This window comes from Ruditapes philippinarum, unplaced genomic scaffold, assembly GCF_026571515.1.
Source record: "Ruditapes philippinarum isolate M1 unplaced genomic scaffold, ASM2657151v2 ctg3516_1_1_1_1, whole genome shotgun sequence".
NCBI lineage: Eukaryota > Metazoa > Mollusca > Bivalvia > Venerida > Veneridae > Ruditapes > Ruditapes philippinarum.
In genome coordinates this window covers 22,565-47,134 of record NW_026854006.1, presented here as the reverse complement: position 1 = coordinate 47,134, position 24,570 = coordinate 22,565, and the positions used below count along the sequence as shown (strand labels likewise).

The following is a 24,570-nucleotide window of genomic DNA, read 5'->3' as shown; positions in this document are numbered from 1 at the left end:
TGTTCACAAGGAAAGGCCGTTTTTAAGAAATCAATTCAATTTGCAGAAAAAGCAAATACTGCTCTAAAACCAGACATATTTAGCTTAACAGAATAATTTAGTTTTGAAAAATCGATTAATTTATGATGGAAAAATAAGTTGAAACAATTCCTTGTGTGAACTCGATGTTTACCTTCGGGGTGTTTTGAGGGGCTATCTCCAGTGAATGCTGTACAACAGTGATAACGTCAATACTAACAGCACGCAAGATTTGCGTCAAATTAATTAGCCTCCCACGGGTCTCTAAAAATTAATTCCCGCGCATTATAAATCTATGTATTGTTATTTTTAATATATATACACTGAAATATTGAGTAGAATGATGAAGAGTATTAATTTACACCATGTTAAATGTTTAATATTTGTTTTATAACACAAATAAAGAATACTGCCTATTCGAAACATGTTTGTAATTTTAGTAAATAAATGTACTTGCATATGAAGTCACTTTTTTATCTTTTTTATATCTGTATCCAATTTAAGTAACAATTCTTATGTGATTATTTTTTTGTTTACATACATGTATCTTTAATATATAAATTCATATAATGTTATCAAAATAAATTGATTTTATCCAAAACTTAACAAAAAAATGATGATATCCATGGGCGAACGTCGGCTTGTTTGAGTATAAGCCGAGTTCAGGTATTTGGCCAAGTCTCGAGACCTATGTTAAATATAATTTTGTGCTATAACCAGAGATTAAAGTGATATGTAAGCAATGAAATGTCATTTAGTTGTATTGTACTATTGTACTACTATTGTCTTTAGCATAATATCAAGTGCATGTATTGAATGTAACAGAAGTATAACGTATACACTATTTTAAAAGTACAAAACATAGCCAGGCGTCTCTATTGTAATCCAGGCGGGTATTAATACCTTATTTAAACATTTTTTCCTTTCTGTTCTTTTTTTCTTTTCTTTTTTCTTTTTTTTCATCATAACTTAATATGAGATATCAAGATAAATATGATTTAAAATGATCTATAACAGTCGTACGATGATAATACAAACATAAAAGCTTAAATGTTTGAGTGTAACAGTAAGTTATAGTATTCGCAGCTAAAATATTGTATCGCCCGATTATTAAGGTCCTAAATGCGTATCATGTCACTGTTACTTCATTACGTAGTTAAATGACTTGCGCACATAAAAACATGTTGGTATAAAAATACTCGTCAACTCGTTATCTAAAGCCAGTTCAAACAAGTAAAATGGTTTCCTGCGGTGAACATTTTAATGATATAAAGATATTTCATTTAACTATTTTCAACATTATTTGGGGGGGGGGGGGGGGATAAATAAACGTTTGTAACAGGAACATAGTTGACAATAATCGAACAATATAGAAGAAGGTCTTTGGAAACTGTATGTGACCGTTGAAGACCGGAGAAGGTCGAACATAAAACAATTATTTCTTTTTAAGAAAATGATTAAATAGGCCTACCATTTTATGAATAATTCCGAGCAAAAAATAAATAAAGTAAACACACAAGTTTACGCAGAAAATATCTCTATTTATTATGGCAGATGCCACTACGAATATTTTAATTTTGTAGATTTTCAGTATAAACAATTTATTGTTTGTAAAATTTGAGATAGATATTGAAGAAACATTGATAATTTTCAAAGACATCATTCAAGGTTTTCCACCTTAAACGGTAAAATAATTATAGAAAATTAGAAATATGACGTTCTCAATTAAGTGTAATTCGGACTAATTTCCTACAGGTAAATCCGTAACGTACCGGCAAACGGTATTTAGCTGGGTTTTCGAAAAGGTCAATTAACCAATCATATACGGTTTACAGATCACATGCTCCTCCATGTACCGAAAACAGGTCACGTGCTCCTCCATGCCTCAAAAGTTAAACGCGTACCAATACCCTGCGGTTTCCAGACCGCAGGGAATAAAAGAATTGGAACATGACGTGTCTCATATGGCTAAACATTGTTCTCGTTGTATATGTTTTACATGTATAGACGAGACTACGTGTAATAAATAATATATGTCATGTTTGCATAGATATGCAATTTATTTCTATACTCAATAAAATAAAACAGTTGAAAAAAACTTTATATAGTGATATATGATGTAAATGTTCTTTTTTACGGTGAAATAAACAGAAATTGAGTTCGGTTTATGACAATAGAAATGGACAATGGTTTGCTGCAAAGATCTGATTCTTAGGACCCAATAATGTATACACATTTAAGATGAATGAATGTTACTAACATGGTTTACAGCAATAATATTGGAATTACTTCTCTTGAACTTAGAATTTTCATGAAAAAATAAATTCATAACTTATTTATTTCTTAATGTATCTACTTCAAACTTCATAAACATCATACACCAACATCATATATGTGATTAGATTTATAAACCATGGGTTTCCATGAGTATTTCCATTTTGAACTTGATATGTTCTTTGTTACACTCACATCATGTATGACAATATCCATCAGTCTAGCATCTTTATTTCAAGATTTATTTCCTCTTTAAGAGTTTTGCTTTTAAAAAATGCTATATTTTGGTAATAACCAGAGATGTTTAAAATTTTACCTGCAGAGTGTCTTTCAGTCCGTCTGTCTGTCCGTTCCTAAAAACTGTTTTCTAATATCAATTTTAAAGAACTTGGAACTTTTCCAACAAATCTACTTAAAATATAGAAAAGTTGAAACATTAGTTATACATATTCATCCTATAGAAATTGGATATTTCGATTATCTGTTGTACAAACATAATGTCTTTACAATGCAGGGACACTTAACACTTTACTGTGATACAGACAAACTAAGAACTCAAAAGATTTACGTTCATTTATATCATTCATTAATTCAATTGCATCATTGAATGGCAAATAGCCCTTCAGAATACCGATGAAGGACTTATGGCTTGCTTGCAATACTATGATAATTGTTTGTTTATGGATGGATTATCTTCATACTTAAGCACAACAACCCTAAGGACAAGGTCCTAAAAGATCAAACAATTCAACCTAGACATGTAGGTAACCTTGACTTGGACCTTCAAGATTAAATTTTAGTTGTTGTTGTTTTTTGTTGTTGTTGTTTTTTTATTTCTATATTTTTGTTTGTTGTTGTTTTTTTGTTGTTTTTTTTTTTGCTTTAATTGGTTAAAATTTTGGAAGTTACAAACGTATTGTCTTCATTCTAGTACACAACAATTTTGGAACGATTTTATTGAACTTGACCTTAACCTGACCTTGACGCTGAAGGTCAAATCAGTAAATTTTGCTACTATTGGCCATAACTGTATTTCTTTATGGATTTGATTAATACTTGGTTAAGGAATCCTTATGTTGAATAATTCAAATATGATCTTGATCTTTATTTGATCTTGATCGGAAAGTTCAAATTATTGAAATTTCCTCAAAGTGTCATAACTTTATTTACATCTTTGATTCATACTTGAACAAAAGAACACATATGATAAAACTGACATGTTAAGTTATTCTGTTATGATATTGACCTTTAATAATCTTGACCTTTAAGGTCAAATTATTGATATTTGCTTAAATTATCATAAGTTATTTACTTCCTGATTTGATTCAGTCTTGCACAAAGGACACATGTGATCAAACTAGTTTAATTCTTCTGATGTGACTTTCATCTTTAATTGATTTTCGCCATGAAGATCAAATTATAGAAATTTTCTGTAATTGTCATAACTTTGTTATTTACGTATACAAATGTACATAGATTTTATTCATACTTGCAAGAAAAGAACAAATATGACAAAACCGACACGTTGAATTATTTTCATTTGACCTAGACCTTTTATTGATATTGAATTTGACAGTGAAGCTCAAATTATTGAAATTTTCCTGAATTGTTATAACTTTGTTATTTTTTTCTTTTCTGGATTTGATTCATTCTTGGACAAAAGTCTACTTAATATGACAAAACCGACATGTTGAATTATTCTAATGACTTTGACCTTAAATGACATTGTCTTTTCTTCATCTGATATGTTTGAATTTAGAAATACGACGTATACCACTCCATATCCCCTAGTTATGCGGTGGATCTTTTGTTCCAAACTGTCCATCTGTGATTCCCGGTATGTCTTTTTTAATTTAGTGATAACTTAAATGAATGCTGCAAAAGCTAATGAGTAGTGAATTATAATACATATTCGGAAAGGATAACAAAGCACCAATCAATGTTTATTATAAATGCGTTTAACAATATATTAAAAAGCAAATTATATTGGTAAAAAAGTTTAAAGTTATAAGTTTGAAAAAAGATAATCGAACATAACGTTCCATTAGAAGACATTCTATATATTCATTTTATGAAAATTTACATCATTTCTTTGGAGATATGAGCGCGACATGAACTTTTTTGCGCTATATAAGAATCTTGAGCTCTACACAGTTTCATGTCAATCGTATTCGCTGCACTTTTAATTTAAAATAAATGTGTCATACGTTTAGACGCGAGCAAGTGTGGCTGGAACGCCAACTAACATGCGACACGTCAGCATCATATTTCACGCATTTCTGTCAAGTAATCTTTAATCCATTCAGGAATAAAAGGACAATCAATGCTCTTTTGTTTTAAAATACATTACACTTAGAAGTCTGAAGATTAAATCTGTACTTAGCATATGTCATTTTACTGAGTGAAATGTAAATTTAAACAAGGTGTTTATGCTTTATCTCAATCTGAATAATTCAAAGTGACATTCATATGTAAAAAATAGCATATTTTTATAAAGGTTACGAAAGATACAGTTTAAGATTGGTGAGTCTAAACACTTACATAATATGCAAATCCAGCGTGTGTATCTCTTATGTGTATTATAATTTTAATTAACAGTTTTGTTCGTAGTATATCTTTGTAAAAATCAATCAACAGGTAGAAAGGTCTTTGAAGTTGGCGAATAAACGGCATAATGTTGGCGACCTGGCGCCCTAGCGGCTGAGCTGAGTGAGCTCAGTGAATATGGCAGACGGGTTGCTTGGCGACCTAGCGGTGGCCTAGCGTCCATGCGACCTAAAATTAATAGCCTTGATGGCGACCTAAAATTATTTTTAAACGGTTCTTAATTAAGTTACTAAGACATTTCTTGTCATTAAAAAGAATAATGTAAGAATTTATTTCACAGTTCATGGCTTTAATTACAAAATAGCTTATGGAAAAAAATGCAACGAAAACTAATACCACCCATCACGTAATGTTCTTGTAGTATATGTGTATATTTTGCCTATAATAAATATTTGTCTAAAGTAATGAAGTTTTCTTTTCGTGGAATGTAGGTCAAAAGTGAAGAAATTTTATTATGCGAGCCTCGGCATATTGAAGGTTAAATGTCAGTCAATTTCGAACCGGCTTAATAAATGCCACTCAGGATTGAAAATATTTCATGGGTTCCAAGTCGACTGAGTAGGCTTACAAATTTATGTCTTTTAATAATTACTCGAGTAATGACATGAATTCATAATTCTAATTGATAAAAAATAACCCCCACCCCCCCCCCCCCAAAAAAAAAAAAAAAAACGCAACGTAAAACAGTTTCACCGATCAAGTTATGTTCTTTAAATTTTGCCTGGAATGAAGAGGAATTGTTTGAAGTTCTTTCTTGGAATGTAGGTCTGAGGGAGTGGAAGATACTTAATCTATTTAGTATTACAGTTGGTGAAATTGAAAAGAAATTGGTTCTCTTTAAGCAACTTGAGACGGATCAACAAAAGTTGAACCTCTTGTTAAAGAAATTATTCAATGAGCCAGATGTCCAGACCAAAATAGAAAAGCTAGCCTCGGAATGGATTAATGTAAGAGAAAAGCTCAACATTCTCTTGTTTATTAAATGGCGTGCCGTTAATAGAAGGAAATCCAAATTGCTGTCGAAGTGGAGACCGAATGCTAACACTTTTGACAAGTTTAAAGTGGCCATAATAGAGTTCCGAAAAGACTTAACCAAATGGTCCGACGATGTACGGAGATCGCAAACCAGTAATCATGATGTTGTTGAAATATGCAGACGAAGGAAAAAAGAGGACGAAACTAAAAGACAATTGATATGCGTTGATATTTCGCAGACAATGGGAACAATGAATTCTTTAAGAATGGAGATTGAGACATGCTATAACGACGCCAACTCTTACGAAAGCGATGCAAGACAGCTAGAAAGATACGCTGCAGAATCACATCAATTGTCAACAGAGCATGCAATTGTAGCAACAGTAGGAAGTGGAATTGGACTTCTGACCGGATTGGCATTCGCACCTGTTACAGGTATCACGATTTAAACGAAATTAAATTTAAATTTTATAATATTTCATCAACTGCTATGAAATTAGTTTTGTCCCATTTATGTATAATTATTTTATTTACACTTCCAGTGCTATTGTTGTTTCTTATTTCTTCTTTATATACTATTAGAATTACCAAAAAAATATGTTAACTTTTAAACGCACGGGTATTTCGTTACATTGATTATAAAAGGAGACAACATAGGACGTGTTTCAGTTATTTAGCATACAAAGACCAAACAAGATAAATTTTCTTCAGGAGGAAAAAGCATTACTCTTGCATTAGGACTTGCAGGAGCAAACTCCGTTGTTCACGGCACATCAGCTTATGTGAGTAAAAGCAGTGCACAGGGCAACGAAATATCAGCAAAAAGGAAACAAGAACAGGCGCGCGATCTTCGGATGAAAATAGAAGAACATGAAAGTGATATTTATCGGAAAGAATGTAAAGTGACAGAGTTGAAAAACCGTGAAGGTATACTATTCACTATTTCTGATATTTTCTTAGTTGTTTTCGTTAATTTATTTTTATTCTACCTTTTTATTTTTATGAACTTCTCTTTGCGAATGTACGCATTAAAAGCATACAAAAATTACAGAAGACACTTTATAAAGCAATTTTTTATTTGTATTATTTACAATTCATCTTCCCAAAGTAAGATTTAACGTAAATATAACCTCTCCGGAGCAATACCTGTAAACAACAATGTCTTCTCTTTCCTTATGACATTGCTCTGTACTTGTTTTTCTTAAAGGCACATTATGTTTCAGAAATATATTTTAATTCCAGACATGTATTTATCAATAGACTAAGAACATGTTAGATATTCAACAACTAAAAAGGAGCGCTGAACATATAGATATTTTAATATTTATGGTGAATGAATATTTTTTAATGTTATTGACGTGATAATGATAGGTAAAGACAGTTCTGCCCCAGGAGAGATGATGGACTTGTTTTAGTAATCTGGAATTCTACTGAATGCTAATTTTTAAATATTCAGTGTTTGCAAAATGTGTATGCATAAAGTTAACAAAGGCCATTACATTACAAATTAAAGACCCCAAGGCGGACATTGACCCAGTTTGCTTAAGGAAAATTGTCAATCAAATACTTATTCGTCACTATAGACGTATTCTCTCGATATTTGTGCGTGGTTCCGTTGAAGAATGAATAACACGATTCTGCAAAAGACGTCAACGATAAGAAATGAGAACGGATCCTGAAGCAAATGGTAAAACAGATGGGTGAAAGAATTTCTCGATAATTAAGAAATCTACCACTATGTCAATAGGAATATTTCTAAAGAAGCACTTGGAAGCTGTTGTCAAGTATCAATACCTTGACTTTTTAACAGACATAGTGAAAAACTGTAACTCAAGGCTTCATATATCTTTAAATGTGACATCATCCAGCGAATTACTGCAAAAATGAATCTATTATTTGTTGATTCTTTGAAACCATCGGCTTTTCTTAGAATAAAGTAAGTTTCATGGGTTTTTTCAAGAGTTAACATATATCATTTTCTATTATAACAAACGGTTAAAATATTATTGATTACACAAGGTCCCCTATACACTTCGGCAGGTTTTAACATCTCATCATCAGCACATTTGATAAAGAAAAAGTAACCACATGTCTCGGTTATTTATATAGTTTTGTGGAAGACTTATTAGTGGTTGAGGTACTCGAATCAATTGATGTAATAGACTTTTAAAACTAACAAAACCAAAGGGTTGTTTTATTTTTTAATGGTACATCGAACCTATTGTTTGTCTTCACTCGTTGTGCTCCATTTTGAAAACTGCAAGGTGCATGTTTATTAAGTAAATCAGAGGTAGCACTTAATGCTGTAACACGCTAGTCCATCATGTGCTATTCTGTCTCCTGACAGACGACTTATATTTCTAATCATATAAAATGTCTAAGATCCGCTTTAAAAAAAGACTGGGGGAGAAACTTGGTAAGGCTTACTTGTTTGTAGGATATATTTTATATTTTTCTACACCAAATGACTTAATTAAAATTTTATTTTATTGTCTCTTTCTTTCTAAAAGAGAAAAATCGATGCCATTTTCATTTAATATGTAATTAAACTGCCTGTTGTTGCTTACACGGCCTGGATTATGGCCTTCCGCGTCTGTGACTGGGTGTAACGCAGCGGCAAGTATTGTCCAGAACAAGCATTTTGATTGTTATTTTTACTGCGAGTACCGCTTTTTGTGTTTTTGTGCTCTTTTATGCTTTTCTCGGGTAGAGGAAGATAACTACATTTCTCTAACGGTACGGGCTCTGCTACACATACTCAAGCTTAATGATTATATCAATAGGTCAACCGCTCGTGTCCCTCTTAATGTCGTGGTAACAAATATATATATCTTGAAAAGCTCCTGCAAATTGCAAGTATTTATTTCAGCAAAGGTTTAAGATCGAAATACGATTTAGCATAAACAGTTTAATTACTAGTATTTTGATTATACCAGGTATGATCAAAAAATTATCGACCCGATATGCTTCTAGCCACTACACTGACATTAACACACAATACGTCGACACCGATATCTTATTGATGATCACTGACCGAGTTACACATGGCTTTACGCAGATTTAGTAATATAAAACACATTTTGATCAGTACAGGGTTGTGTCATTTAGACCAAATGAAGAAAGTTGAAATCATGGCCGTCAATAAGTACCTCTGTAAGATAGGGATGGCCCCAAGGAAATCCATGAAGACCTCATGGATACATTTGGGAAGGAATCCCCTTCCTATAGCACTTTGAGAAAATGGGCTGCTGAATTTGAGAGAGGCAGGGAAATCATTGGAGATGATGAGAGGCCTGGGCGGCCAAAAGAGGCCACCAACGATGAAACTTCCGAAGCTGTACACGATCTGTTCATGTGCGAAAGAAGGCGAGACCTGCGAAGCATTGCTGGGGAAGTGGGTATAAGCTTTGGTTCAGTTCAGGCAATTCTGACTGATGTCTATGGCATGTAAAAGGTTTCCGCTAGATGGGTCCCCATACAGTTGACTGACTACCAGAAACGGACCAGGCTTGCCATTTCAAGATATATTTTGTCTCGCTACGAGGATGAACATGATTTTATCCACCGGATCGTAACTCAGGAAGAAACATGGGTCCATCACTTCGATCGAGAATCCAAAAACAGAGCATATGGTGGAAGCACTCTTGCAATGAAAGTGTCATGGAGGCGGAGGAATTCTTTGAGGACCAACATAGAGTGTTCTATTTTGAAGGGTTAAACAAGTTGGAGCACAGATGGGCAAAGTGCATTGATGTAGAGGGGGATTATATTGAAAAGTAAGACCATTAGTTGGGTTCTCTGACTACCGGAAGAAACGTTTTGATAGATCCTCGTATTTCATAAATGTAATTAACAAAAAGTGTGACAAAGCATTTCATACCTCGTATGAAATATATTCAATAAATACCTGAGAGACTTTGTAAAACTGTTATAAGACAAATTATGTGGCGAAAGGTCTTAATGTTACCGTATTCATGTTGATTTTTATTCTGTTCCAGTGTTGACGTTTTTTAACATAACTGTCATAAACATCAGTCCTTTAGCTGGTTTCATGCAAAATTAATGGCCGATACATGATTTTCAAAATGACTTTCCCGACAAGGAAACCTTTTTTGAACACCACTTGCAAAGTTTCTCTAAACTTTGTGATAACAAAATAGTTATATTATAGGTCGGAAACCTCTTCCTTCATTCTCCAGTGCAACACTTGTCTTCTTGCAATTCTTGCTAGAACAAGAAAACGCTGTATTATTAGCGATGAATGTAAAATTAATGTTTCTGTTTATTGTGCGTTCTGTTGCTTTATAGATCATGCACAAACTTGTCATGACTCGGTCTCCGCTGTATGATATGATACATGTTCAATTTTTTATCAAGTAATTGTAATATTGGACGTTGACAAACTCGCTCAACCTTGAAATTATGGTGTACGGAAAAACGAGCGAACGGCATTTCCGAAAAGATCCGAAAGGTAAAGCATTTGAAGGGTTTTCTACAAATCGTCGTGTTCACTACGTTAGGAAAATTTATTTTTCGTTTTTCGAAAATATGCAACTTAAACGCATTACAAAACAAAACCGTAAATAATACTTACAATTAGCCGTTTATGTCGGCCTTCCGCTCGATCTCGGAAATACCGTCCGCTCGTTTTTATGTACACCACAATTTTGATGTAGACCTTATATAGTATTTATAAGATCTTTTATTTACGATATCATTACAACTTAAAATTTGTATACACTAAATTGGCGGGCCGATGAAAAAATTAACTGAAGACCGTTGCTATATTCCATTAATTGATAATGAAAATAACATAATACATTGAAGTATACTGTTTTCTTTATTACTAACAATAATACGAAAATAACTTTATATATCATTACCTAAACTAAAAGTAAGTAGTAATAAATGAAATCAGTAATGAAACCCAATAAATAAAATGGATTACCAGACGTTAAAATATAGCACACCTAAATGTAGCATGTAAAACCCAGCTTAAATTTAGCACTTAGTGATGTTCCAGATTTCTAAAAACAGACTCGGTCGCTCACCTCTCACTTCGGCAGAAGTGACATTTACCTACTATCATCGTCACTTTATGTATCATGCAGATGACCTTGAAGAAACAATAAGTATAATTCGTGATGTTGAATCTTTGTTTTACACGTTTATTGACTACATAGAGGAGCGATTAGTCAACATCCAGGTATCATTATCTGTTTTTTTACTTCATTGCACATTTAATCTGTTTTTCAATACCTATTGACGATTGCGCTATGTCGTCATGTCCAGGTTTAGAGTATTAGTGTCCGAGTTTAAATCGATATATTTTTGAAATACCATTTTGGTTATTATGTGCTGTAATTTTTAAAGAAATATTTTGTTTTGATACAATTGATTAATAAATATATGATAACTTTGATTTAAAAATAATTTGTTAATTCATTGAATACGATTATATATTGGTAGTTGCAAATACAAATTTGGGCCTAATTCACAATATTTTTAGTCCTGTAAATAATAAAAACATTGAACGTTCCATTGTTTAGCAATGATAAAAATGCTTTCAGGATGTTGAAGCAGTGTTACTTGAGATAGAGCTAAATGGAGAAATGCTAAGTGTCATTCTTTGTGCATGGAAAAGGGATCGAAAAAAAGGATTTTTTCGAAACCTGTTTGGTTGGAAACCTAAGTATTTGAATGAAAAAGAAAAAGATTTGAAATTGAAAATAAAGGTTGTATATTTAAATTAAACAAACTGTAATAAAATGTTTTATATTCTAAACTCGAGACTAATTCTCAAATACAAATTTAACGAGACGGCATCCATACAATTACTAGATACAATCAATGAAATCGCTAATACGAGGGTTGTCCAAAATATTCGTGCACTGCAGTTAATGTCGTGAGAGTTATTAATAAAGACAAATGAATTATATATCACTTGAAAGAGTAATATGTCTCAAATAAGAAAACAAAAGAAAAAGCCGAGTAACCGGCGTGTCGTGTAAAAGAATGGTCATTGAGTTACCTTAGTAACGTAATACCGGCGCAAGACAAAACATTGGGTTAGTTCATTACTGTAATTGTATTGTTTGTTGCTTGTAAATATAAAGTGGTATTTGCTTTTTATGTTATAATTTGTTTTACTGTCAATAGAGGAATGATTGGTGAAAAGTATTGTGTAGTTTTTATTGTTTTTAATGCAACGTACATGTAGCATATTCCACCAGTGCAGGAATATATTGGACAACCCTCGTCACATGCGCCGGCATTACGGACGGACGTCTGCCTGACTGGTTTTCATCGTCTACCGACTCTCTTTCTCTTCCACAAAGCGTTTGTGCCATTTAAAAACCAGCCTTCTTGACACTGAATTTGTCCCGCTTGCCATTTTAAGTTCTCTGTAGGTATCTGTTGGTGTTTTACCAATATTTGCACCAAATTTAATAATCGTCCGTATTTCCAGACGTTTAGCGACTGATATTTTCACGTAATTACAGTACTGACGACCGCAAACAAATGTTTGTTTACGACTGTTACAAGAATGCAAATGACGCCATATTTTCTAGTGACGTAAGGAATACGTACACACACTTTTCCCTGAATTTTAACGTTAATATGTAGTGTTTAAAGAATACCGTGATGCATCATAGTCATGAACTAACCCAATTTTTTGTCGTGCGCCGGTATTACGTTACCAAGGTAACTGTATGACGATTCGTTTTCAGGATATGCCGGTTACATGTTTTTTTCTTTTGTTTTATTATTTAAGATATATCTCCCCTTCAAGTGATATATAATTAATGTTTTTCTATCAATAACTCACACGACAATAACTGCAGTGCACGAATTTTTTGGACAACCCTCGTATACGTATTGCCTTAGAATTAATTCAGCTGCGAATTAGCCGAGGCTTATATGATTTTGTATAAGACGCAAGCTTTACTGCGGAATGACACGATTTACTTATCGAGTCGTCAATACAAATACGAGTACATAAAACATTCACATTTATGAACTTTACAATTCGGGGCCCATTTTTAGTTTCTTGCTTTTTTTATTTTTACTATTGTATAAACATTGGACTATGTTTTCATATCTCCGTATACAAATAACGACTGTATAGCTGTCCGAGTTCATGTAATGAGGGTAATTACCGAGACTTAATTGATGCCAGCACTATTAAGTGTTGTGAATTGAGTATCGCTCAAGCCAGTGCTAGGGGGCTTGAGAGATGTTGCACTTATTAATTATCCCTCATGTGCAGACTCAATCAAACCGAGTCTGCAATTTTCAAGTTATCTTGTTGTGATTAATGCTTCCGAGGGATCACATTGTTTCCTGAGTTTTTTAATATCTTGGAATCAGGCCAAAATTAAATCATGCGTAAACGCGTTGTCTTTGTCTGAAGAGGCATTGTTTGGAATCTATCCATTTGTTTACCTAGTTTTGAAGTTCATTTTGAAGAAAATTTAATATATATATCTTTTTAAGTTTTGTATTTTTCTTTTATAATGAGTTGGATAGTGATGTACCGACATTGTTCTGATTTCCAAAATTTTCTATAGTAAAGCGAAGTCACACGTATCTTTTTGGTTAGTTTTGGTAATGAACTGATGCCTTTAATGCCTTATCAACTATGTTTATGTTCAATCTTAAGGCTTTCTTGTTGATCCTTGCTTATCAATATCTATATATCGTTTCGGGATATAATTAATGTCCAAGTACGGGCGTGTCAGCACTGTCAGATTCCTGGCACAATTTTTGGTAAGCTTCCCTTATGCATGGACTGTCACACTATAAGACGGGAATTGATATAGAAGTTCATCCGCATAGAACGTATTAAGGGCTAGTAAGGTGTAGGGAATTCTAGTTTAATCATCTAATTTCATCATACATATAAACTCATGAATTGAACCACAGAGATATTAGTCATCAACAAATGATAAGTTTGTAAAATAAACATAGTATTCAATTCTTCTTGGAATTAATAAGATTTAACATGTGATCTAACTTATAATACGCAGGCAATAGATAAATTCTACAGTCAACTAATTAACAGTATTCAGAATATCCTGCAATGATTTCCTATTGTTATTCTACAGTGGTTTGTTACAGTATTTAGCAAATTCTTAATTAAAAATGTTTGCATTGCTCCAGTCTGCTGATTTATGTATTTTCTGTTCTGTAACGGTTGATGTACCCAAAAGGTGTGCACTACTAATCCAGCGACATTTTTTTCTTTTGTGGCTATATGGTTGATTTCGGTAATTTATTGGTATTTTTAAACACAATTATTCACTTGCTGAAACGTTTGCCTTGTTTGTTACTCACAAACGGATGTTGACCAGCTTCCGATGTCTCTAGTAAATAAGTTGTGCGTATTATTATTTTGTCTCATCCAGGCTGAGATTAAGTGTTTGACCCCGCTTAAACGATAACAATAACACAACTTGTTTATATTCCAGCCAAAAATATTGAAGTATCATTTATTTTCCTGGAAGAAATGCTAAAGGTGATCATATGTTTCCATAGCGGGTTGTTCCCTTGTGTTAAATACACCTTTAATAAACAGTGATAATCAGGCTGTAACTCTGCAGACATCTACGATTTAAGTTTTTTAACAAACAAATATATGGTACATGTACATCTTTACATTGTAATACATGTACCATTTGTTCTGTAAGTTATCAGATTTCGTACATATAAGATAAGAATGTTATGTTTGTAGCTTTAAAAGGTTTAAAATGATCCTGTTTCCATTCACTGTAATCAAACCATTGTTAATGAACGGGGATGTTGAAGTATAAGGACTCAAGGCATCAAGGCTGTCAAAGCTGCATTTGATAAATTTCATAAGAACAGAAACAGCGCATTTCATTAATGAATTAGGTTTCATATCGACTCCAGATCGTATTCAGCCTCATTGTGGCGAAATCGAAAGTACAATTTCTGTTTGCATGACATACTTCGCCTTCGGATCATCCGTACACCAATTAAGAAATAATATCCGTCTTAGCGGTGTTTATAATAATAATAATAATAATAATAAAGACTTTTATTTAACAAGAGAACTCGTTGAATCCATGAGGCCCTCAACAAGGAACAATATAAATTAAACATATTTAAACTATTAAAATACATATATGTAAATACATATAGGAGATTATTAATTTGTATGCATCATGTGTGATTAAATCTCAAGTATAAAGTTTTAAAATGGTTCACAGTTGTAGCAGACTTGATAGAATCAGGCAGGCCGTGCCAAATATAAGATCCAGAATAAATAAAAGTCTTACGAAATTGTTCAGTATTTGGTCTAGGGGTATAAAGTTAAAAATCAGATGATGAACGCAAAATGCGAGTATGAACATCTTACGATAAAATGAAATAATTCACTAAATAGCAAGGCGCCTGATTATTCATTATTTTAAACATCATGAAAGCTTTTTGAAAAACAACCCACTGCGAAAAGGTCATCCAGCTGAGTTCAGAAATTAGTTCAGCAGATGGAGTGTCATAATCTTTGTCTAGAACTAGTCTTGCTGCTCTCTTTTGGAACGTAATGAGTTTATCTTCTAGAAAAGACGTAAAGTTACCGTAAATAATGCAACAATAGTCAAGATGTGGTAAAGTATATGCATTGTAAAACATTTTACGCACAGGTATAGATATAAATAATTTTTTACGAGATAATAAATGAAACAATGAGTTGCATTTTTTTAGAACATTATCAATATGACTTTGCCAAGATAAGGTGTTATTTATTGAAATACCCAGTAATTTTTCTTCAGAGCTACAAACAATTTGCTCTGTTTTACACAAAATACAAGGATCACTTTCACAAATATAATTTTGCTTATGTTTTGAGGAAATATACATGACCTTAGTTTTGTTAGCATTGATAGGTATGCAATTCAAATTACACCATTTGTTGGCATTTAAAAGATCTTGAGTAAGTTATGAGATTTACAACAGTACTGTTAAAATGGTTATTGAAACTGGTTTTCAGGCCGACGGCAAAATATTTTTACAAATTTATCTTATCCAGCTTTTACTGTCATAGCTTTACGTGATCTACTTCTAGCTTCTGTATGACCTTCCTATTTCACGAATAGGTGGTAAACCATCATTGCTATTACCATGTCATAAAAACAAAAGTGGAGAAGAATTAGGATCAGGCTCAGATCAATAACATTACTTTATTCGGATCAAGCGCTGTGATAACTTTAAAATAATCTTTTTTATGTTTTTCCAGTTTCCCTTCTCTATTTCATTCTTATGGTTTTATGAACAAATAACACCTTGTTATCCCGCAACCAGTACAGCTTATGATCTATGAAATTTGATAAACTGTTATTCGCTGGTCTGTTTTTTCATGAAAATGCATTATTTATCTCATGGTCATTGTCTTAGTGCCAATGAATCCCAAAGATAAATCTGTTTCAAAGGATCAAGACGTACTAACTAATTGAAATCGTTAAACCTAGTTTGTCGTTAAATTTACTGATTCACTGACATTTTGTGTAAATGCTGATAATGTCTGACCTTGTAAACATGCCTCGTTGATATGAAAACTAAATATAAACGATCCTGCGCTCTGAAATGGGGAAATATGGCTTCAACGATATGTTAAGTGAATATCAAATTTGACGTTTTCGAAAAGGAAACGAAAGAAGTTTCATGTTAAAACTTTTATGTCGACGTAATTGCTATTATATAATTTTAAAGTCAAGCTGATTCTAACTCGTCCATCTGATCGTGGTCTTGTCAATATGTTCAAAATATAGTCTTTGTTAATTATTGACTTTGAAAATACAATTATTTCTTGATCTGTCCAACTGAATGATAGCTATTCGTATTCTTTAAGATTAAATTCATTTGGAAAAGTAGTTGCAGAAGTCTTTACAATGTAGTCATTTACTGTTTTAGTATCCATTTATTCTGGGGGGTTTTCTCCACTCATTCATCGCAACAGCTTTATGAGTAGTGATAACAATAATGATGAAGATATTGTTAAATACCTATTTTGGTATTTGGACATGTAACATTGCGATCAGGAGTGTGTTTTGTCGAAAAAGAATCAATTTTATTTTATGGTTTTCAGTGAATTACTAAATTATCCGTGAAAATTATATTTGATAATTTTACAGTGAAAATTATCAAAATATAATTTCACACTTTTCAATGACGAAACTACTTTTTGAGATTTTCCTCACGTGGTACCTCAATTTTATTTTTGCTGACAATTCTAACAATGTCAGGCTGTTTAGAGAAAAGCAAAGTTGAAATTGATAAATAACTTAAATGTCAAAAGTAATAAAAAGAAGAAAACTTACTCCTATTCATTCAAATTACCAATCACCAAATATCGTCTCCTAATTTTTTTGTTTCATTTTTACAGTCTGAAAAGTACATTCCTTCCACATGCAAAACTGCTCTTGATGACATTTGGGCATATTTAAGTATCCTACGAGCAATAACTGCCGTATGCTTTATGAAAACTTGAAAAGCAATGACAGCCACCAGCCCGAAGAATTGCACAAGTGCACAAAGTGGCCAGGTGATCACTTATCGCCGGGCCCAGATTCTGTGAAATATTTCAGGTCCTCTCATTGAGCATGAATCATAACCCTCAAAACGCACTGCGATCGGATTTATTCCGTGATTACAATATCAGGGTGTTTAAAAAATCCACAAATTGCATTTGGGCTGGAGAATCATCGCTAAGAGTATATGATAACTATTTTGACATGTATATAAGGAACTGTTGGACGATTGGTTTCTTGGCCGTCAGTCTAATTTTGGTCAATGTTTCTGAAAGAATTGAACTCTTATGTCCATCTCTAGAAGTTCATTCATTCAAAATAGCGGTACAAATAAAGAATGAATAAATAACTAATAATAATTTAATTTTAAGTCAAATAAGTAGACATTCCGCCATCAAAAACGCTCTGTACTTAAGACTAGTCCCAGAAGGTAATATGCATTTTGCCTTTGGTGTTCAGACAATTATAGCTTTACATGGTGTTTAGGTATTATAGCGAGCAAGTGTGCCTTTTGCCTGTGTTGTTCAGGCAATTTCAACTTTTCCGTGTTTTTTTGCACAAGATTATTGAACAAATATGGAGTTCAGACAAAATGAGGCCATAAAAGTAGTCTTCTAATGTATAATTATACAGGTACATTTTGTTTAAATTGCCTGTGATGTCCCGACATCTGCCAAACAGAAACGGTAATTTAATTTTCCGTATAAAATCAAAATAAAAAAAAATGAATAAGTAAACATACCATTTATCACCATATTCCTAACTTCTCAATTGATATCCACAATTTCAAACACTTAAATGTTGTATTCTTGACAACAGGAAAATGCAGGTTTATGTAATGTTCCTAACTTCTAAATTGACATCCACAATATTAAACAATATTAAACACTTAAAGTATCTTATTATAAAGCTATAATAAGTAATGGATTCTTCTTTTTCTTGAAAAACGTATGCCACAAGTCTGGACGATTATTCACAACTTCAACACACATTTTGACCATAGCTGCTAATGCCTCGTTATGATCACTGGCTGCTGATAGGTGCGTCTTCTCTTTGGACCTATTTATGAGTTTATATGTGTAGGATGTAATTTCAATTCCGCAACTGCGCAGATCTAAATAGACGTTCGTAAAGGTTGTATTATTCGGCTCTTTTCAAGGTATGCACTGCACAACTGACCAGTTCTTCGCAACCATTTTACGCGTGCGTAAAATAACGCTTGTCATCAATTGTTACAGCAAGCGGTTAACGTTTAACACCTTGTAATAGGTTTAATTACAATGGGATGCATTATTTTCTTTAATTTCATGCGCGGTCTCATATCCAAGATGATAAAAAAAATTCGTTCAGTTGATGGCTAAATTTCGTTCTAGTGCTATTTTTGTCTTTTTTGTATTTATTTGTTGTGTTGTCGGACAACTTTCTCTGTCGCCCATCACAAATTGCATAGGCAAATATTTTAGTTGACTGTTCTGCCTCGTAAAAGTGAAAAAACTAACACAACTACTATCAGACAGTATAACCAGCTTTATTGAATATCGTGTGGATGTGAATAAGTACATGTGTGTGTGTGAGAAAGGATGAAAATATATAAAAAGAAAATACTTAGTACTATAGGTAAATTTCTATCAAAGTCATATATTCATCTCAAATGAAGCAAAGTTCTACTGGTAATTTAGTTCATAAACCTTTACTTGCAATTTAGAAATTAACGTACTTTACTTAAGGTTAAATAATATAAACTTTATGCATCTTCGCTGAAAAAAGGTTCCATATGAAATTCTATATAATTTGTTATGAGAATTTAAAGTACGAATCTACAAACTTATTTCACCAAACAGTAGCAAAGTACAAAACAATATATCAATGTATATACGTAAATCATATATAGTAACAGTCTGTGAGTGGAAAAAACAAAAATACATACAATGTTGTGACTTTCTAGACATCTACAGCCAAATCTTTTACAAAATTTATAAATGGCGGTGCCACACCGCTTAAACACGCAAAAGTAACTAAACCAAACACGACTCGCACTGTAGCGTTTTCAACTCATAATATCGTCCCAAAACCGACGATACAATACATTGACTTTTTGTTAATTGCTCCTGTACTAACTGATGATATTTGAGCATAAACCTGCTTACCTTACTACATTTGAATTTGAATAGTATCATACATGAATGATTTTTATATTACATAATTTCATAATAATTGTCAATGTATATAAATCTAAAGGGACACTATATCAAGAGTTACATGTGTGTTTTCATTATGTAAAGTTTTGTCATTTTGCCATGATTGTAAAATAGATATTAATTTCATTTTTATTCGAAGGTACAAAATACTCGTAAAAGCTTCAATAAATAAGAAAGGGAATTTATAGCAACGAGTTTGTTTATTGAATTTTGCTTTCCTTATTTTAGAATTTCAAAATGAATTGATTTAATGATATGTTTCTATTTATTTAATGCTCACAGGAGAAATGGGAAATTGTGGAAAGAAGCATGTTACCTTCGGTCGAAATGCAAAGCGTGCCTGGAGCAAAACATCCACAACTGATGTGAAGGAAAATTTTCTACATAATATGGATCAATTCATTTACATACAAATATGGAGACGTTAAAACTGATAAAGTTTTGAAAAAAAAAACGTTTTATTTTTTTTTTCACATCTTGTAACAATGTGTTTTGTTTTTAACAAAAACAGATTAACATCTAGAAAGTAAGCAGAGCATTTGCCCCATATACGATAATATGTTTCTCTTTTAAAACTATTAACTTTCAATGCCAAATTCATAAAGATATACTCGTATTGCTTCTTAACTTATTTGTACTATTAAAAAACACATAAAATTGTCGTCTTGGGCGATCTATTTGGTTTGCATTTTTAATGATATACTGTTCATGAATTTCAAGCCAAGCGTCAGCGTGTGGCACATTCACGTTTTGCTATACATTAAAACTTAGATTATTAGCAAGGGCTATTGAGCTATGACACATGCACATGTTCACATAAATGTATGTAAGGCTAAAGCAATACACATCATAGATTTAACAGAAAAAATGAATTCAAATAAAGTCTGAAATGTTAAATTTTTTTAAAATGCATTACTACACTCAATTTTCAATTTATTGAAACAGTTCAGAAGGGTAAATACATGTATAAAAGAGTTAATAAAAGGGCAACTGTATTTAAGGTAACAAGTCATTCCGGATTTATTTATCAAACGTTAAATATATTCATATAACGAAACATAACGTTTGGTAAATATTGTTCATTTATCTACATAGTATACTTACCTTTATTTAAAAATGTTAACCATGTTCGTCGCATCCAAATAAATTGTTAACTTTTGTCTTTTTCATAACTGTTTGTTTACTCGAACTTATCGTTATGTTAAATGTTAATTTTCCACGGAGATTGTTCTTGTACATAATGTAATAAAAATGCGAATTACATTACTAGTGGTACACATCATTTTAGACTTACTATCTATCATGAATTGGCTATAGGGATCTCCATGTAAGTTTCGAGCCATTAACTGACGTCAAATAGGCTGTTCTTGGCAGACCTGTCGGGCCCTATAATCTTTGGAAACACTCATATGTGTGACAATGTCTAATGACGCATTTATGTTTTAAAAAAATTGTGTTTATATAGTGCATATTGATATTGTCCGGCTATCACTTAGTATATTCAGCAAGCTTTTAAACAAAAATGTACATACATACCAAATGTGGTTAATTTATTTAATGTTTCTATTTATCTTGAACAGAATCTATACATGTTAAACTCTTTTGTCTATTCATTTTCTAGCTATATAATAATCATCTAAGTCATTTCTTTCTTTTTCGACTTAAAATTTTGATTGTGATGTTTTTAGCAATTTTGATTTACAATGTAGATATTCATTTCATGTCATGAAATGACATTAATTGTGTATATCAAATGTTAAGCTTATATGTCTTTCAGTAAAAAGTTGGTTCCTTGATTCATTATGTATTAAATGATTTTATGCTGTGTCAATACTTTTTATTCCCTAACCACACTGTACTGAAGGTAAATATTGACAAAAATAACAGATCCGTGTAGTGTGCAAATCATGCGGTATGTTATTTTTTTTATTATTTTTGTTTTCAAAATGTTTAATGTAATGGCTTTCTAAACAGAATCAATAAGAGTGATTTGAAAAGGAAATGAAATTTAAAAAAATAATCGCTTTCATGCCTTTTAAAGCCACTGACCTCCAGATGGTAAAATGAAAAAAATGAAATAAAATTTCAAGTAAATGGTAAATACTGATCTAGTTAGGTTTATTGTATAAATCCATCATTACTGACACCTTAATTCAAGAAAGAATGTTGACAAAAGCGTTAATATATCGGGTTTTCTTTTTCATAATCGACTACGTTACTAACGCAGTAGCCAATATAAATAGGAGAAGATCGTTCACGTGTCACAACAGTGATACGGAAAAATCCCGCTATCCGGTATGCCCGGGATCGTTTATCAATTTTCGTCATTAAGTAGGCCCCTGTCATTTTTCAAGCGAAAGGTTAAATCGATAAATTGGTCATCATATATATGAAATAATTAATCAATTATTATTTCTAGTGCCATGAATTACTACAAATATAAAAACAAAAACAGTTATTCGTATCCCTGTATGTTTGATAAAATTCCGGATTCCGTGCGTTCCGGAGCATAGGTCGCGATATTGTCCTGTACGATCACGTGATACCGGATGAAAGAATTCCGTGGTATAATAAAAGAAGGTATTTCCCGTCGGTGGAAACGAGAAATGTTTGTTTTCAGTGCAATATGGTTAAAATATGAACATCTTGAAGTGTCATTTCGATTTCTTTCAACAATATAATGTTTTTGAGATGGGGGAATTTTGAAATATTAGCAAGACGACAGTTTTTCTGCTATCTTCTGGAGGTCAGCTGCTTTAAGAAGCTGTTTGCTAAAATGAATTCAAAACTAACTCATTGCATTGTGTTATGTTTATGTAGACAAGAGTTGCAACCGATGAACTGGACATTTCTGGTCCACTCCAAAGGCTACAGTTTTCACAATTGGAAGTTGGCAAGTTTCTGGAAGTATGTTATCTTCAACTAAAGAAACATCCTGTTGAGGCAGGAAAGGTAAAACATTCAGCAAATATTTATTCATACATACACCACGCCCGGCAAGCTGTCGCTCTACTTCAAAATTGTGGTGTACGGTAAAACGAGCGAACGGCATTTCAGAGATAGAGCGGAAGGCCGATTTAAACGGCTAATTGTAACTTTTGTTTATGTTTTTGTCTTATATTTCATTCAAGTATTTTTTTTCAAAAATCGATCAAATGAATGTAGTTCTTGTAGGATTGATTTAGGCTTCCAATGATCTAAGCTGTTACAAAAAGAAAATAATATTAAGCCCGGGAAAACTTTTCTCCCTGAAGAAGCGAACGACGATTTGTTAAATATCAAATTTCCAACCATGGAAACGCTCTACACTTTGGATTTCTAGAAAAGAGGTTTTAGAAAAATATCAACCGTAACAAGAGCTAATCCTTCGTGCAAAATAAATTACTATTGGTGGAATTTTTAAATTTGTATATAGATTGTTTTCGAAAGTAGTGAAGCCAAATGGCAAGAGATGGAGCGAAAGGTCGGTTGTTGGGCGCGAGGCGATATCAAGTTGGCCTACGAATTTCTATAAATAAAATCATTAAAGCTAAGATAGACGTACTAAAATGTGAAGTCGGAGAAATATGATAATATATTAATTTATTTCTACTAGGTCTATCAATTATTGATTATTTTTGTCCGTACACCGACTGAGCACTGCCTTTTTTATTACGTTCGTTTTATTCATAGATTCTCTAAATAAAGAAACCACTTTTTAAAGATAGTTCTTTAACTTAAGTTTTTCTTAAACCAAGATTTGTACGGCAGTGTTTTATCATAAAAGTAAACATTTCTAATTAACACTTTGAGAGGAAAATAATAAACTAAACAACAATGTTAAATAAGGGACGAAGTATCTTGAAACATTACTGAACCACTTGTTAATTCCATAGAACGACTGACACCTTGTCAACCATTTTCATAGAGTATCCCCACCTTACAAATTCATGAAAACGTGGCTTATTTGTGTTTTCCCTGAACATGTACATTAGAGCTTTTAATTACAGAAAGTCATAGTAAAATGAACTCGGTAGTAGTGATTGATTTAATTTCATTGTCCCTAGTCTAATATATCAGACGTTACAGGCTTGTTATAGTTTATGTCGGTCAAGCCCCTGACGTCTAATAGTGATTGCTCATAAACGCATAGCATCATAAAAAAATTAAAAATGCCTATTGTCTTGACTTTCAATCTTTATATAAAAGCTTATGTTCTTTTCTATCAATTTCATGCTCAATCATAAACAAAAACTCTCAAACAATGTACTTATCAATTTAAATTAAAATATAAACATCAATCTATTTTTGTCTATCGGCCATACTGGCTAAGTAAGGCGCTTTACAGATTGATTCCAAATTTTTGAACGGAAAAATATATTCAAACACACTGACGGTGCATGGGCAATTATTTCGTTAAGTAATATTCCATTACAATTGTCTGACTCAGTTAAACGTTTGCATTTAAATTAGCCAATCAGATTTCGCACACAGTATGGCGGCCATTTGTTTATCAGCTGTATATGAAATTTAATGACTTGAGAGGATTTCATTATGATTTTTCGAATGTGACAGTTTAATTATTTTGTTTAAAGGTACATGTATTCATTTTTTAGTTTTGTTCATATATAGGTCAAAATTAATGTAAACACACGCTGTCTTAATTGTTTTTTCGTTCCGCCTGATTTTCTGGCGGAACGTGCTATGCGTTTTAGAGCAATATGACGTTCCTTTGTCCAGAAGCAAAAATATCTCAAAGCCACGTCATATTTACAGGACTACATTGTCCCGTGTATTTCATCATTTTTTTCTGTTCTGTACCTCGAATATCTAATTTTTCGAAAAACATAACATTTTGGCGGGAACCATCGCGTTACACGTACTTGCTCTTAAAAAATTGTTCGCGGTAGAAAGTATTCGATTTTGTGGAATTTGCACGGACACACGTTTTTAAATGAGCATAACCG

At 32.4% G+C, this 24,570-nt stretch overlaps 1 protein-coding gene across 1 annotated transcript in view; it reads left to right on the top strand.

The window, feature by feature from the left end:
- The window catches only part of LOC132738661 (uncharacterized), a 34,771-nt gene extending 14,522 nt beyond the window's left edge, over positions 1-20,249 (top strand). The window contains exons 2-6 of the mRNA XM_060726241.1: positions 5,742-6,309; positions 6,586-6,801; positions 10,986-11,080; positions 11,445-11,609; positions 19,907-20,249. Coding sequence (XP_060582224.1) covers positions 5,742-6,309; positions 6,586-6,801; positions 10,986-11,080; positions 11,445-11,609; positions 19,907-19,993 — 1,131 coding nt within the window. The 3' untranslated portion in view covers positions 19,994-20,249. The remainder of the gene's footprint in view (positions 1-5,741; positions 6,310-6,585; positions 6,802-10,985; positions 11,081-11,444; positions 11,610-19,906) is intronic.
- Positions 20,250-24,570: the final 4,321 nt, after the last annotated feature.